The sequence below is a fragment of the Coffea eugenioides genome, chromosome 11 (genome assembly GCF_003713205.1).
Source record: "Coffea eugenioides isolate CCC68of chromosome 11, Ceug_1.0, whole genome shotgun sequence".
In the NCBI taxonomy this organism is placed as follows: domain Eukaryota; kingdom Viridiplantae; phylum Streptophyta; class Magnoliopsida; order Gentianales; family Rubiaceae; genus Coffea; species Coffea eugenioides.
In genome coordinates, this window is record NC_040045.1 from 4,986,202 (window position 1) to 5,003,840 (window position 17,639).

The window sequence follows — 17,639 nt, forward strand, 5'->3', positions numbered from 1 at the left end:
AAACTATGTCCGCAGCCGAGATATGTCTCTGCTGAAACATAGACAAATTCCTTGCTGTCCATAGCCACAACATTGAAAGCCAATCCCCAGACCGGATCAACAAAAGAGTTTTGAGTGGCAGTCCAGGTGCAAATGCAATCGCGTTGTGATACAACACGGAGAAAAAGGTTTACCGGTTAAGGTTGAGAGTTCAATAATTAGAGATCTTTTAGGCTCAAAACCCTTTTTGTTTCTTAAATTCCACCCTTCAATCCTACGTTATTGAAGGCTCAATAGGCTCAAAACATATTGAGCCTTCAACTACTCATCCTATTTTTCTAGATTTTTAATTTATTTTTTTTTTCAAAAATTGATTCATGTCTTCGGTTTGGATTCACCATAATGTCATGCATTGCTTTGTTGCTTTTAATTCCTTAATTTTAACGTAGCCCCAGACATGGCATATAATAGTCGCTCTCTTAATAAATGCAATTAATTAATCATACCAAACATAAGGTTTGGATTAGGTATTGTAGCATACCTTAGTTTTATTCTATTCCCTATTTTACTTAGGCCTGGTTTGGATTGCATTTTTCTGAATTTTTTGTAGAAAAATTACTGTAGCGATTTAATATATGTGAAATAAAAAAGTGATAGGGAACTGTGTTCACAGCAAACGTAGCAATTTTTTTGAAGAAAATCACTGTCCAAACAGATCCCTACAATGTTCAACCCTCTAACAATGCAATTAAATAAATATACCAAAAATATTTATACGTAGTTGAAACTAAAAATAATTGTATCCATAATAATCAATATCAAAAATTGACCAAAATACAATCTTTGACTAACATAAACTAATAATTTAAGTTCTTGTCCTCCAAAGAAATAACAATATTCCAAATCACACATGCTGAACAGCTTAGCAAATTAGCAAAATTGACTAACACACCCAACACAAAATTACGAAATATTCAACAATTTTGTATTCTTTTCCTAACTAAAATTTACAAATCATACCCAAAAAAAGGGAACTAATCTAAGTTCCTATCCTCCAAGATATAACAAGATTCCAAATCATATAGTTGAACAATTTAGCGAATTAGCAAAATTGACTGAAAAAAATACAAAAAGAGAACAACAAAAATTTCAATATTTTTTGTATTGCTTTCCTAAGTAAAATTTACAAATCATACCCAGAATAAAAAAATGAAATATACTTATCAGATACTTCAATTTTTGGAATCACCATGCACAGAAAATAAAAAATAGCTCTAAATTTCGGCCCAGACCTAGATCTAAAATTGGACCTGAATTATATATAATCGGATGTTATTCATGCTATTAGAATTGTTAGATTTTGTTAGAGCATAAAAAAGAAATATAATATTTTTACCTATTCTTTTGTTGAGCAATTAGAATCAAAATTATATCATAGTTATGACTAAAGAAATGGAGAAGGATATTTTCCAACTACTTAAAGTTTTTATTTAAACTAAAGACAAATTGAAACTACGAAAATTAGTTTAGAAAGGATAATATGAAAATAATGCACAAAATTTGGCTCCAAAGATGCAGCATCTACAGAAGGGACAATTTGCATTCAGGGGTTGCGAGGATATGGAAAAGTAGCATGGAACGGGGTTGTTGCAAGGTGGAGTATGAGGACAAGGGAAGAAGGAAGCAGGAAGCTGACAGGCAGGGATTGTCGGAAAAGTTAAAAGGAAGCCAAGGCTGTTTGGACAGTAAATTTTCAAAGAAAAATTATTACTTTTTTCGTGAACATATTTTCTTATCATCTTTTTATTTAACACATATCAAATCGTTATAATAATTTTTCTACAAAAAAATTCAGAAAAATACAATTCAAACAAGGCCTAAATTTACGGAATGATACTAAACTACTTAAAGTTTGAACTTCCAATTGAAATTAAGAATAAGGATGTTTGTTAAACAAAAGGGATAATATCAGAAACCTCCCTTGAGGTTTCTCTTAATATCACTTAGCACCCTTGAGGTTTTAGAAACATCACTTACTTCCCCCTAATAATTGTAAAAAGACTATACTAACCCTCACTTAACACATAATTTACAACATATTAAATAAATGAAGCTCAAAAAAAAAAATGGAAGTCATCTTTCTTCTTTTTCTCTTTTTTCCATCATTCTCTCTTCCTCATATTTTTTGGATGAATATGCAATATTATATTATAAATTATAATAAATTAAATTTTATTTATCTTTTACTTTTTGTGATTGTGATAAAGTGGGGTACTATTTATTTGCTTATTTTGAGTTGATTTTTTATAATAATTGGTATAATTTAATGGTTTGAGCAAGGGTAAAGAAATTGGTGGAAAAAATGTAAATTTATAAAAAATCGATTTTGAACATATCGAATTAAATTGATACAAATGTATTTCCTTTCAAATATCATTTTTATTTTTCAAATTTATATTTTTATAGGGTGTAGCATTGTGATGTAGTAGTACTACAAGAGATTGCTTTTGAAGTGATGATTTTCTTGAAGTGAACAAAGTGACTTAGGATCATTTTTATTTAGTAAGTGAAAGGGTAGTTTAGGTTTTTAAAAATTTTGTTACACAAATAACTAAAGTAAGGGAGGTAAGTGATATTTTTGAAACCTTAGGGGTATCAGGTGATATTAAGAGAAACCTAAGGGGAGGTATCTAATATTATCCCTAAACAAAAATTATATTAAAAACTAGTTTTGGATGGGAGTGTTTTTCAAAAACTAGTTTTTCAAATACAATAAAAATTTTTAAAAAGTACTTTGAAAGGTAATCTAAAAATTAGTTTAATTTTTTTTAAAATTTTAAAAATATTCCAAAATATATTCTAGAAACTCTTATACTCTTAAATATACCATAATATTTTCTAAAAATATTCCAAAACATACTCTAAAAACTCTGTTACAGTAAAATTTTTCAAAAATACCCTTAAAAACAGCTAATCTAAAGGTATGAAAATTAGTTTAGGAACGACAATTCACAAATGTTACACAGAGTGTGGCTCCATTTTGATGGGTTACTTTTAGGATGCTTTTAGAAAATTTTCATAATGGGAATATTCTTTTAAAATCTTTACGTGTAGTATTTTTGGGGTCCATTGAAAATTTTTGGCATGTTATGTTTTCATTGTTGGCATTGAATACATTTAAAAATGGTCGGTAAGCAATAAAATGAGTCTCGGCAATAGCGAAGGATAGTTGGTGATGGGTCCACCGCAAGGTTGTGCGTTTAGGCTAGTAGGAAGCGGTGGAGTGTAGGTGGCAATTGGCAAAGATTTAAGATGACTAAATTTATTTAACAATATTAAATTTACTTTGGATTAATCTTATATATATTATCACTATTAGATATATGACACATGAGTAAAAATTCAATATTTTTACTCATTAGATTTTTTACTCATTAGATATATGACACATTAGATATTTTTACATTTTTACTCATTAGATAATTTTACTCATTAGATATATGACACATTAGATATTTTTATTCATGTGTCATATATCTAATAGTGATAGTATATACGCTGACAGTGTATATAAAATTTATTTATTTACTTTATAGAAATATTAGATTTACATTTTATTATCATTTTATGAGATTAAATTTACTTAACAATAAAAAATAAACAATATTACTTTTTAAAGTTGAACATTTAGAGCAAAAAATAGAAAAATTAAGCAAGGGAAAAACAATAGAAAGCGAAGTATCCATTGAAAACATAGATCTAGAAATATTTTCAGTCAAGAAATAAATCTAGGAATACTTAGATCTAGAAATAGAAAATAAATCTAGGAATATAATAACTTTAGATAATCATAAGCATATTTGTTATTTTCAGAACACCTATAAACATACCTTACATAGTAAAGAAGATAAAAATTATAATAGTCTTATTGATCTAGTAATATCTTTAGGAGAGTCTTTAGAGAAACATAAAGAAAATAATTCTCGGATAATAGAAAATTTATTAGAATCAATAAAGAATAAAAATAAAGTAATAAAAACGCTAGTAGAAAATCAGGATTACTTAAAGGAACAAAATAATAAAATAATAAAAAGAATAAAATATTTAGAAGAACTAAAACAATTAAAAATAGAACATAAAATTAATACAGAAAAAATAACTAAAGAAGTATTAGAAGAAATAAGACAAAAATCTGTAGAATTAAAACAATCTTATAATCAAGTAGAAGTACTATTACATAAAATAGAAAAAATCATTTTAAGTTAATATATGAGTAGTAATAGTAATAAGCCACTTCCTTCACATTATGTCTTTTATCCAGATTATCTGAAAACATTAGAAGAATTAAAATATTATCATCAAGACTCGTTGGGATTAACAGATTATTCAGGAGCTAGTGCATCAGATAAAATATATCCTAAACAAAATAACTCTATAATAGCATTATTAATATCCTTACATAAAAAAGTAGATACAATAACAGAAAAGGTCAGAGTCTTACAAATAGATAAGTTTGAAAAAGATTTGGAAGAAATAACGGACCAGTTTAAAAAATTACCTGTAACAAAGAAAGAAAGTAAACCACATCTTAGTAATATATTTTCAGTAAATCCTAAACCACAAAAATTTTAAGATGGCTAGTAGAACATCATTTTCAGGACCTAGTAGAACAATCAACGAAAACACACAAGTAGGAACTAGTGTATTAAATATAGGGAGACAATTAAGAAGGAGTAGGAGCATGCATTTAGAAGAAGCAATAGACGTAGATAGAGACTTGGAGATATATAGGAATAATGAAATAAGTTTATTAAACCCAAGAACCTTGTACTCAGTAGGATTTCTTAGAAGTAATACAGGATTATTTAGACAAAGCAGAGAAGAACCAGTGAGCGCATTAAGTAACCCCGTAAATCTTAGAATGATAACACAACAAAGCATAAACCAAATTAGAAGACAGTATACATATATGCATATAGGATTAATAGTTATAGGAATTAAAGGACTAACAAGAAAAGGATTGGGGAAAAAAGTATTATTAGCAGTATTAGACAAGAGACATAAAAAAGTAGAAGATGCATTAATAGCCAGTATAGAAGTAGATATGAATCAGAATGGAGGAATATTTTATTGTAGCCCAGATTTTATGATAACCTTAGAAGATATAAAAAATTTAGAAATAGGAATACAAACTAAAGGATATGAAAATTTTCAAGGAGATAATTTAACAATAAGTATCGGATTTATAGGAAGATTAACAAATAGTAGTAAAACCAGATATAAGGTAGAAATAAAGCCAATAGTAGAAGCTATGGCAAGTAAAGGAATAAGATTAATAAAACCAATAGAAGTAAGTTCAGAAAATTTGGCAGGAGAAGAATGGGAGATTAGTAAATTTGTAGAAGAAAATAATCCAATAATACCAAAGGATAGTATAATATATAAAAATAGTCAAGGAAGAACAAGCCTTAGATTTTTTAATTATGAACCAACAACTTTAGGAACAGATAATGAAGAGATAGACAAATCTGACATAGAATCAGACCTTATCGAAATAAATTTATTAGAAGAAGAATTAATAGAAATAAATCATAGGATCCTTTATCCAAAAGAATTAAAAATGGACTTAACAGAGAAAGAACTATTTGATTTAGAAAGAAAATTAGAAGCAAATGGACAAATAGCATTAAACGAAGTATTATACTGTGATAACGTAGGAAATATTAGAGTTAAAGAAGAAGAAGAAAATTCTGAAGAAGAAAATTTAGAAGTAGCCAGCATAATGTCATATAGAGAATTAATGGACCAACAACAACAAAGTGGTGAAAGTAGTAATAGGTCAACAGATATGCAGACTGATCCTAGTCAAACAGGAAATGTTAGAACATATGAACCAGGACAACCACCCAGAATAGTCTATAATGAATATAGAGAGCCAGAGGAAAAATATAGTTCTAGGGGAAAAAGAAGACCATTAGAATTAGAAATAAAAGAGCATTCAGTAGATGAAGGAAAAACTTTAATGTTAACATCTTACGATCCACAAATGATAGAAGATGTAATAGGAAGCTGGAAAGCTAGAGTAGTAAGAAATTATATACAAAAAGGATTCGATCATAATGTAATAGAAATGTATACATATTTAGAAACATTTTTAGGAGGAGTAGCAAGGGCAGCATGGAAAGCATTTAAACAAAAATTTCCAGATAGGTTACAACAAGATCAGGCACATGGAGTCAATCCAATGAATTTTGTCAACCGAGTAGAAGAAATTCTATTAGCAACAAGCCCAAACAGAGGAGGAGTAATGACACAGATAGAATCAGTAAGAAAACTAGAACACTTATCAATTAGAAATTGAAAATATATTAAACCTTTTTTACAAGACTTTTTATATTATAGTTATTTAGCAGGATGTTTTTATGATGAAGGAATTATAGAAAAATTATTTGCAAAATTACCAGACGACTTAGGAAAGAAAATATATACCTTATATAAAGCAACGCCCATGGAACCAACATTAAAAAATGTGAGTACGGCAGTAAGATTTATAATCAATAGACTAGTAGAAGAATGTACTTTTATAAAAATACAAAGACAATTAAAAGGAGAATATAGTTTTTGCTCAGAAATATACACACCACAAAAATATGGAGAAAAAGATAAAGAAAAAAGAAAATATAGAAAGCCTTATAAAAATTATAAAAGATACCCTAGAAAACAATATTATCTTAGGAAAAGCAAAGCTAGAAAACCATTCTCAAAAAAGAACACCATGTTAGAAGATATAGACCAGAAAGAACTTATGGAAATAGATTATCTTGTTTTATTTGTAAACAACCAAATCATTTAGCAACAAATTGTCCACAAAAACATAACTCTTTTAATAGAGAAGCTCACTTAATAGAATTATTTTCAGAAGATTTAATAGAAATAGATGATAATATACTAGAAACAGAAAGTATTTATAGTATAGTATCTGAAAACTTAGATTTAACAGATTTTATAGAACAAGAAGACACAAGTTTTATAGATGAAATTTTAGAAAAATCAGAAGATAGAACTATCATGGATAATATATATTTAGAAGAGATGAAAGAAGATTTTAAAATGTTAGAAGATTTAGAACTAGTTGAAGTAGAGTGTATCCATAAATGGGAACATAGAAAAGGAAATTATAGTAAAGCATGCTATAACTGTAATAAATATCCGTCAATAGAATTAAGGTTTCAATGTCAGTTATGTTATATAGAAGGATGCAAATTCTGTTTAGACAAATTTACACAGGAATATGTTTTAATAGAAAATATTAATAAAGAAAAAACTGAAGAAAATCTGCCTTTAGAACATTATTTAGAAAGAAGGATAAGGATTTTAGAAAATAAAGTTGAACATTTAGAGCAAAAAATAGAAAAATTAAGCAAGGGAAAAACAATAGAAAGCGAAGTATCCATTGAAAACATAGATCTAGAAATATTCCCTGAAATAGAAGAAATAAAACATAATTATGATCTAGAATTATTACAAGCAGGAACATCAAATATAACATCCATAGAAGTAAAAACTCGAATAAAAATAGGAGATTTTGAAACACAATTACTAGCAGTAATAGACACAGGAGCTAGTAATATAGTAATCCAACAAGAATTAATTCCAGAAAAATATTATGAAAAAGCATACCATATTAGAACGGCTAGACAAATGGATGGAAGTACATATACATATGATACAGCATTACATAATTCTTTATTGTTTTTTGAAATTGATAGCATACACTGTACACAACCATATCCGGTAACAGAAATATATATTAGAAGTTTTCCTTATCAAATGATATTAGGACTATCATTTATTTTACAGGCATATCATGGCATGATTCTTACTAGAACAGGATTAACATTCCTGAAGGAACATTTTTTACCATATAATACTTTTTTAACAAGCAATAAATTTAAAATAAATAAAGATAATAAATTTACAAGACTCTTAGGACTAGAAGAAAAAGATAATTGTAAATGTGATATAAAAGGTAGCTGTAAGAATGATTCAACCCAAGAATATAGGAGGAAGAATCAGAAAACTAATTCTTTTGACAATATGGAGATGACTGGAGAAAGGCCTTTATATTCGTCACAAAGAATTCAAAACTGTTTAGAAAACAAAGAATTTGAAGAATATTTAGAGATAGAAAATTATGACACAATAGAAACTATTTTAAATAATGAAAAATTATATGATCTGTTAGAAACAGGACATAGAGATATAGACCAACTAATAAGTGAATTAGAAAAATTAGAAATTTTTGGAGAAAATCCAACTATTCATTGGGATAAGGACAAAACAGAATGTAAGTTAGATATTTTAAATCCAAATTTAAAAATTAGCACAGCAAAGATAGAAGCTAATAATGATGATATAAAAGAATTCGAAATGCATATAGCAGATTTAAATAAGTTAAAAATAATTAGAAGAAGTACTAGTCCACACAGAAGTGCAGCATTTATAGTTAAAAAACATAGTGAAATAGTTAGAGGAAAAAGCAGAATGGTAATAAATTATAAAAGATTAAATGATAATACTAAAGAAGATAGCTATGATATACCAGATAAAAATGAGTTAATAAATAGAATCCAATATAGATATATTTTCAGTAAATTTGATTGTAAGTCAGGATTTTGGCAGGTAAAAATGCATAAAGAAAGTATAGAATGGACAGCTTTTACATGTCCTTTAGGACACTATGAGTGGTTAGTAATGCCTTTTGGGTTAAAAAATGCACCAGCCATATTTCAAAGAAAAATGGATAATATTTTTAATAAATATAAAGATTTTGTCATAGTATATGTAGATGATATATTAGTATTTTCAAAAAGCAAAGAAGAACATGTAAGCCATCTAAAATTAGTTTTCTCAGAATTTATTAAACACGGAATAATAATCAGTAATAAAAAAGCACAATTTTTTAGAAAAAATATAGAATTTTTAGGAACAGAAATAGGACAAGGAAAAATAAAATTACAACCACATATTTGTAAAAAGGTTTTAGAATTTCCAGATAAGATAGAAGAAACAAAGAAACTTCAACAATTCTTAGGATTATTAAATTATGCAAGACCTTTTATTAAAAATTTAAATAATCTAGTAGCACCATTGTATAATAAAACCTCTTTAAAAGGACAAAAATTCTTTAATAAAGAAGATGTCAAACTAATACAAGAAATTAAACAAACAATAGGCTTACATGATCTAAAATTACCATTAGACACAGATTACTTGATAATAGAATGTGATGGCAGTAGTACCGGATGGGGAGCAGTTCTTTTTGCAAAACCAAATAAGTATAGCAGTAAAAATAGTGAACAAATCTGTAGATATGCTAGTGGTAAATATAAGGAAAAAGGCAATAGGAGTAGTATAGATAATGAATTATTAGCAGTAAAATATAGTTTAGATAATTTTAGACTTTTTATAATCAACAAGTCTGAAATAACTATTAGAACAGACTGTGAAGCAATAAAAAAGTTTTTTGATAAACATAATGAAAAAAGAAGTTCTACTAGAAGATGGTTAAATTTTGTAGATAGTATTATTGGTAATGGATATAAAGTAGTTTTTGAACACATTAAAGGTAAAGATAATAATTTAGCAGATTTTTTATCACGACTGTTTAACAATTCTTCTGATCTCTCAGCAGATGGCATATAACTTCCAGAAAGTCAAAATTGGCCAGTGGGAACTTACAAAGTACCCTAAAGGTACAAGTCTACATTTCCATAGCCAAGAGGAAGGTAATTTAGAAGACATCCAGCAGGATATCTTAAATAACCTCTGGAATAGCAGAAATAGCACTGATAAAGTTAGAAATCTTAATATCTTAGCATTTTATTTTAGTAATCTTCCAAAACAAAGTTTTTCATATTATGTAGTGGTAAAAGGAAAAATACCTGGAATCTATTCTAAATGGATTTCCGTTATAGAACAAATAAATCATTTTCATAATCCTTTATGGAAAGCATTTCATAGCATACATGAAGCATTAGAATTTGCTAGGCATAATATAGGAACAACATTTTATGTAGATCCTAAGGCTAGCATGGACAGCATGAGGGCTCCAGTATATCAAAATACAGATGCCCCTAGTAGCAGTAGAAATTATCAATATGCATTAGAAAAAGATAACACAAATAGAATAGAATTTTGTAGACATTGTAAGAGCATGGAGCAAGCTATTAGAAGTTTAAATTTAAAGTGTAGAAATTTTGAAGAAGAAGATCTTTCTCAAAAAGAAAAGATAAAATCTTTAACTGAACAACTGAAAGAAATGTATAAGATCTCAGGCTCACAAGGAGATACTATTCTCTCACAAATTTCTGAAATTGGGGAGCTCAAAGGAAGGCTGTCTCATACAGCATCTCAAATGGCCAGTTCTTCATCCGGCCCAATAAAACAGACAATTTTTATAAAAGAAAAGCCCATTTCAGAAAGACCATTTGAATTTCTTAAGCCCAGAATATCCTTTAAACCATATCACCTACTTAGTTTCCTCCCTTTACATATCCAAGAAATTATTAGCCAAAAAGCCCAAGCCCAATATTATTCAAAATTAATGGCAGTCCAACAATACTTTTATGAAATAGCAAAAGACCCAATTAGAAATACAGCAGCCATTAGACTACATCCATCTTTCTTCATCGACCCAGAAAAACATTGCCCAAACAATCCAGAAGCCTGTGACCACCAGAAAATAAATAGCCATTGTATACATACACTCAGTCATTTTTTCCTCAGAGCAACTATTATCTTATCAAAATATTCATCCCCAAAGATACTAAGAGTAAATGGGGAAAGAGTTATTTTAACACCACAATTTCTTATGGATGCCGGATTCCTGGAAAAAATTATTGTTACAAATCCAGAAGATACTCATTGTCTTGGAACTCATCTCGGATACTTCATCAGAAAAATGTTAGACTATGGACAGTGGGCAACTGTACATATCAAATCCGCGCCAGCAGAATGGATAGGACTTTTTGATATAGAACCAGCAATACATAGAATGATGATTACAGTCAGCAATATACCACCAGCAAGGAGAACGACAGAAGAACTAGAGAAAATCAGCAGCAGTCTAGTGGAATGTCCATTAGAATTAAAAGAACAATTGATAAATGCTAAAATGATCCAATTAGCTTACAGACATTTCATAGATCAATGGGAAAATGGAATTAGATTAGTATATGAAAATAAGATACAAAAGATATATGTCCCATACAGGTTTAAGTTAGAAAAAGATTTCACTATAAGCACCAATTATCCAGAAGTTTTTGAAAAATATTTAGAAGGATATTATATGAGCACAGGAGCAAGGCATTTGGATATCGAAGCAGATGAAGAATATAATGATGATCATTATTGGGAAACAATGGGACCAGAAGAAATGAGCAACATCGAGAATATGATGGAAGGATAATTCTTCGGCCATCTTGTCTAGAAGCTATAATGCATAGATCGGTCATAAAGCTTTTATTGTATAGTTTGGCCAAATTACTTTTCAATGTATAGGATGGTCATAAAGCTTTTAGCCTTTATTAGCTGTCAGCCACATTGTATAGTTAGGCAATATTGATTTGATGTTTTTACGGATTTCAGTAGGTTTTAAGTCCGTAAAAGTTAACATGTCATGTCCACGGACTTTGAGTCAAAAATTTTAAGTCCGCACAGTTTGCACAAGAAGTCTATAAAGGCATACGTCCCAAACCAATGTTGGGTACGATGCACTTACATCCTGTAAATTAAAGCATCCAATAAAAACTCCAATTTCATACGTTCTTTAGCAGTTTTTTACAAGTCTTTAGCTCTCTCATATTGCTAGCATAAGACGAAAGAGAAATAAGAAAGTAGAGATTTAGGCAGCCAACCCTAGATTAGATCCAAACAACCGGAAACTCTGAAAAAGATACCTTGTTTTTAGGATCCTAAAAGACCAAAAGACGGTGTAGTACCCATTAAAGCCTTTCAGTTGCAAAGCAGGCGCCAGGGGAAGATCCGGTGAGGCAAAACTCCTAAGCACAAGATTCCCATTTTCATAGCATCAGAAGGAAAATTTGGATTTAAAGCAAGGAAGGTAAAATCTCAGTTATCTTTCTTAAAGTATCTAGTAGTCATTTCTTAAATTCCAGTTAATCATCCTGATATTTTATATGAATTTTGAACCGCCTTTTCAATTTACATCCACTCCAGAAAACGCATACAGATTAGCATTACAAACCCTCAGACAACCAGATACCTATTATTATTTTGACAAAATTTTAGAGGAAATTGAAACAACAGACCAGTGTTTAGCACATATACAAATAGAAGACGCTAGATTATCTAAAGTAGCACACCACCATCCCGCATCATTTCTAAAAAATTTAAGACAAGCAAAAATAGATTTACTTTGGCATAAATACTCTGAATTAAAATCAATAGAAAGACAAAAGTTAGAAGAACAAGAAAAATATAAAAATAAAAGGAATTTTTGTAATAAAGTTTGTAGAACAATTGATTAATCACGTAGGTCTTTAATTGGAGTCGTAGAAGTCCAACTTTTTATCAAAAATGGTTTTCTAGCTTTGCTTTTCCTAAGATAATATTGTTTTCTAGGGTATCTTTTATAATTTTTATAAGGCTTTCTATATTTTCTTTTTTCTTTATCTTTTTCTCCATATTTTTGTGGTGTGTATATTTCTGAGCAAAAACTATATTCTCCTTTTAATTGTCTTTGTATTTTTATAAAAGTACATTCTTCTACTAGTCTATTGATTATAAATCTTACTGCCGTACTCACATTTTTTAATGTTGGTTCCATGGGCGTTGCTTTATATAAGGTATATATTTTCTTTCCTAAGTCGTCTGGTAATTTTGCAAATAATTTTTCTATAATTCCTTCATCATAAAAACATCCTGCTAAACAACTATAATATAAAAAGTCTCGTAAAAAAGGTTTAATATATTTCCAATTTCTAATTGATAATTGTTCTAGTTTTCTTACTGATTCTATCTGTGTCATTACTCCTCCTCTGTTTGGGCTTGTTGCTAATAGAATTTCTTCTACTCGGTTGACAAAATTCATTGGATTGACTCCATGTGCCTGATCTTGTTGTAACCTATCTGGAAATTTTTGTTTAAATGCTTCCCATGCTGCCCTTGCTACTCCTCCTAAAAATGTTTCTAAATATGTATACATTTCTATTACGTTATGATCGAATCCTTTTTGTATATAATTTCTTACTACTCTAGCTTTCCAGCTTCCTATTACATCTTCTATCATTTGTGGATCGTAAGATGTTAACATTAAAGTTTTTCCTTCATCTACTGAATGCTCTTTTATTTCTAATTCTAATGGTCTTCTTTTTCCCCTAGAACTATATTTTTCCTCTGGTTCTCTATATTCATTATAGACTATTTTGGGTGGTTGTCCTGGTTCATATGTTCTAACATTTCCTGTGTGACTAGGATCAGTCTGCATATCTGTTGACCTGTTACTACTTTCACCACTTTGTTGTTGTTGATCCATTAATTCTCTATATGACATTATGCTGGCTACTTCTAAATTATCTTCTTCAAAATTTTCTTCTTCTTCTTTAACTCTAATATTTCCTACGTTATCACAGTATAATACTTCGTTTAATGCTATTTGTCCATTTGCTTCTAATTTTCTTTCTAAATCAAATAGTTCTTTCTCTGTTAAGTCCATTTTTAATTCTTTTGGATAAAGAATCCTATGATTTATTTCTATTAATTCTTCTTCTAATAAATTTATTTCGATAAGGTCTGATTCTATGTCAGATTTGTCTATTTCTTCGTTATCTGTTCCTAAAGCTGTTGGTTCATAATTAAAAAACCTAAGGCTTGTTCTTCCTTGACTATTTTTATATATTATACTATCTTTTGGTACCATTGGATTATTTTCTTCTATAAATTTACTAATCTCCCATTCTTCTCCTGCCAAGTTTTCTGAACTTACTTCTATTGGTTTTATTAATTTTATTCCTTTACTTGCCATAGCCTCTACTATTGGCTTTATTTCTACCTTATATCTGGTTTTACTACTATTTGTTAATCTTCTTATAAATCTGATACTTATTGTTAAATTATCTTCTTGAAAATTTTCATATCCTTTAGTTTGTATTCCTATTTCTAGATTTTTTATATCTTCTAAGGTTATCATAAAATCTGGGCTGCAATAAAATATTCCTCCGTTCTGATTCATATCTACTTCTATACTGGCTATTAATGCATCTTCCACTTTTTTATGTCTCTTGTCTAATACTGCTAATAATACTTTTTTCCCTAATCCTTTCCTTGTTAGTCCTTTAATTCCTATAACTATTAATCCTATCTGCATATATGTATACTGTCTTCTAATTTGGTTTATGCTTTGTTGTATTATCATTCTAAGATTTACGGGGTTATTTAATGCGCTCACTGGTTCTTCTCTGCTTTGTCTAAATAATCCTGTATTACTTCTAAGAAATCCTACTGAGTACAAAGTTCTTGGGTTTAATAAACTTATTTCATTATTCCTGTATATTTCCAAGTCTCTATCTACGTCTATTGCTTCTTCTAAATGCATGCTCCTACTCCTTCTTAATTGTCTCCCTATATTTAATACACTAGTTCCTACTTGTGTGTTTTCGTTGACTGTTCTACTAGGTCCTGAAAATGATGTTCTACTAGCCATCTTTTAAAATTTTTGTGGTTTAGGATTGACTGAAAATATATTACTAAGATGTGGTTTACTTTCTTTCTTTGTTACATGTAATCTTTTAAATTGGTCCGTTATTTTTTCCAAATCTTTTTCAAACTTATCTATTTGTAAGACTCTGACCTTTTCTGTTATTGTATCTACTTTTTTATGTAAGGATATTAATAATGCTATTATAGAGTTATTTTGTTTAGGATATATTTTATCTGATGCAATAGCTCCTGAATAATCTGTTAATCCCAACGAGTCTTGATGATAATATTTTAATTCTTCTAATGTTTTCAGATAATCTGGATAAAAGACATAATGTGAAGGAAGTGGCTTATTACTATTACTACTCATATATTAACTTAAAATGATTTTTTCTATTTTATGTAATAGTACTTCTACTTGATTATAAGATTGTTTTAATTCTACAGATTTTTGTCTTATTTCTTCTAATACTTCTTTAGTTATTTTTTCTGTATTAATTTTATGTTCTATTTTTAATTGTTTTAGTTCTTCTAAATATTTTATTCTTTTTATTATTTTATTATTTTGTTCCTTTAAGTAATCCTGATTTTCTACTAGCGTCTTTATTACTTTATTTTTATTCTTTATTGATTCTAATAAATTTTCTATTATCCGAGAATTATTTTCTTTATGTTTCTCTGAAGACTCTCCTAAAGATATTACTAGATCAATAAGGCTATTATAATTTTTATCTTCTTTACTATGTAAGGTATGTTTATAGGTGTTCTGAAAATAACAAATATGCTTATGATTATCTAAAGTTATTATATTCCTAGATTTATTTTTTATTTCTAGATCTAAGTATTCTAATCTTTTATCTATCTTTGACTTTAAGGAATCAGGCTCACCGGGAAGGCAAGCTCTGATACAAAAAACAAGCTATAAAGCTATAAAGTTGGACTTCTACGGCTCCAATTAAAGACCTATGTGATTAAAGCTATAAAGTTGGACAAGCTATAAAGCTATAAAGTTGGACTTCTACGGCTCCAATTAAAGACCTACGTGATTAATCAAATGTTCTACAAACTTTATTACAAAAATTCCTTTTATTTTTATATTTTTCTTGTTCTTCTAACTTTTGTCTTTCTATTGATTTTAATTCAGAGTATTTATGCCAAAGTAAATCTATTTTTGCTTGTCTTAAATTTTTTAGAAATGATGCGGGATGGTGGTGTGCTACTTTAGATAATCTAGCGTCTTCTATTTGTATGTGTGCTAAACACTGGTCTGTTGTTTCAATTTCCTCTATAATTTTGTCAAAATAATAATAGGTATCTGGTTGTCTGAGGGTTTGTAATGCTAATCTGTATGCGTTTTCTTGAGTGGATGTAAATTGAAAAGGCGGTTCAAAATTCATATAAAATATCAGGATGATTAACTGGAATTTAAGAAATGACTACTAGATACTTTAAGAAAGATAACTGAGATTTTACCTTCCTTGCTTTAAATCCAAATTTTCCTTCTGATGCTATGAAAATGGGAATCTTGTGCTTAGGAGTTTTGCCTCACCGGATCTTCCCCTGGTGCCTGCTTTGCAACTGAAAGGCTTTAATGGGTACTACACCGTCTTTTGGTCTTTTAGGATCCTAAAAACAAGGTATCTTTTTCAAAGTTTCCGGTTGTTTGGATAAAATATTATTTGAAATAATTATTGTAGCACTTTTTATGATATAATATATGTGAGATAAAAATGTGGTTAAAACTATAAAAATGTAGGTTGAAAAAGGTAGGTGATGTCTTATCACAAACACAAGATTTTATTGTTTATGGACATAGATAGACTTGAAATTGTCCACAATAATAAAAAAAATTTTAAGTACAATTATGCGTTTGAAGATGATCTAGCTCTTTCTGGCTTTACATATAAAGGGCAGCTTTTGATTGATCAATTTTTGAATCGCGCGCGTCTCCATGGCAACGGTACACCATTTGTAATTATTTGGACATCGGGCGTACAGACGTGGATTGGTTTGATAGAGTCTGGGATTTAAATGTCAATTATGCAATAGGGATCTCAGCATTTTACGGCCAGCTCAGCTGCAAAGGAATGAACGGTTCTTTGTAGCTGAGAGCAGGATATGCTCCCCAAGGAGATTTTCTCAAAAGGAATATCTCTTAATTTTCCATGGCGGATACAAGCTTCTTTAGGCTTCCCTCTTGTCTAGTATAGGATAGAATATGTTATACAACAGTTATCGTTTTGAAAAAAAAAAAGATTGATACTTCTATTGTCCAATTGTCCCAACCAATCTTTTTTTTTTTTGTGAGCAACGATACATTTGTATAACCTACTCTATCCTAATCTAGGGGGAGGGGGAGCCTAAGAATGCTGTTGTAGGGCCTAATATATATACAGACCCAACTAAATCAAGAGAGTGTTATGGCACAACTCTTAGATTTTTTTCGCTGCAGGTGAGATTTGAACCCTCACCTACAGCCCAAGGAGGGACTTAAGTCCCTCCCTGGTGGCCACTGAGCCATTGGCCCAGTGGTTTGTCCCAACCAATCCATCGTCGAGTTTTTTTCCACACAACTTAATCATTCAGATATTTTTAATGAATGGGATATCTTAAAATAGTCCAGTCGAGTTACTGGAGTTACTTTTTTCTTTTTCTTTTTAACGTCAAAGTTTTATCCTGTTGCATATTTCGATTTTAGTGCATGTTTATCTATCATTAAGATAATGATTCATATCAATCATGCTGCTGGACGATTTTCAGCACTTTTGATTGCCCTATCTGTGTTGGATGTGCTGACCAAATTATAATTGATGGACTTTAGGTGAGAGCGGGATATGCCTCTCATGGAGATTTTCTCAAAAGGAATATCTCTCAATTTTCATGGCGGATTGAAGCTTCCATCGTCCAGTTGTCCCACCCATGACCCAACCCGTCGTCAG

General features: G+C 29.5%; 1 protein-coding gene across 1 annotated transcript in view; it reads left to right on the plus strand.

Annotated features, from left to right (window-relative positions):
* The window catches only part of LOC113751844, a 23,295-nt gene extending 7,003 nt beyond the window's left edge, over nt 1-16,292 (plus strand). The window contains exon 4 of the mRNA XM_027295992.1: nt 16,236-16,292. Within this exon, the coding sequence (XP_027151793.1) occupies nt 16,236-16,292 (57 nt within the window). The remainder of the gene's footprint in view (nt 1-16,235) is intronic.
* The last annotated feature ends 1,347 nt before the right edge of the window (nt 16,293-17,639 follow it).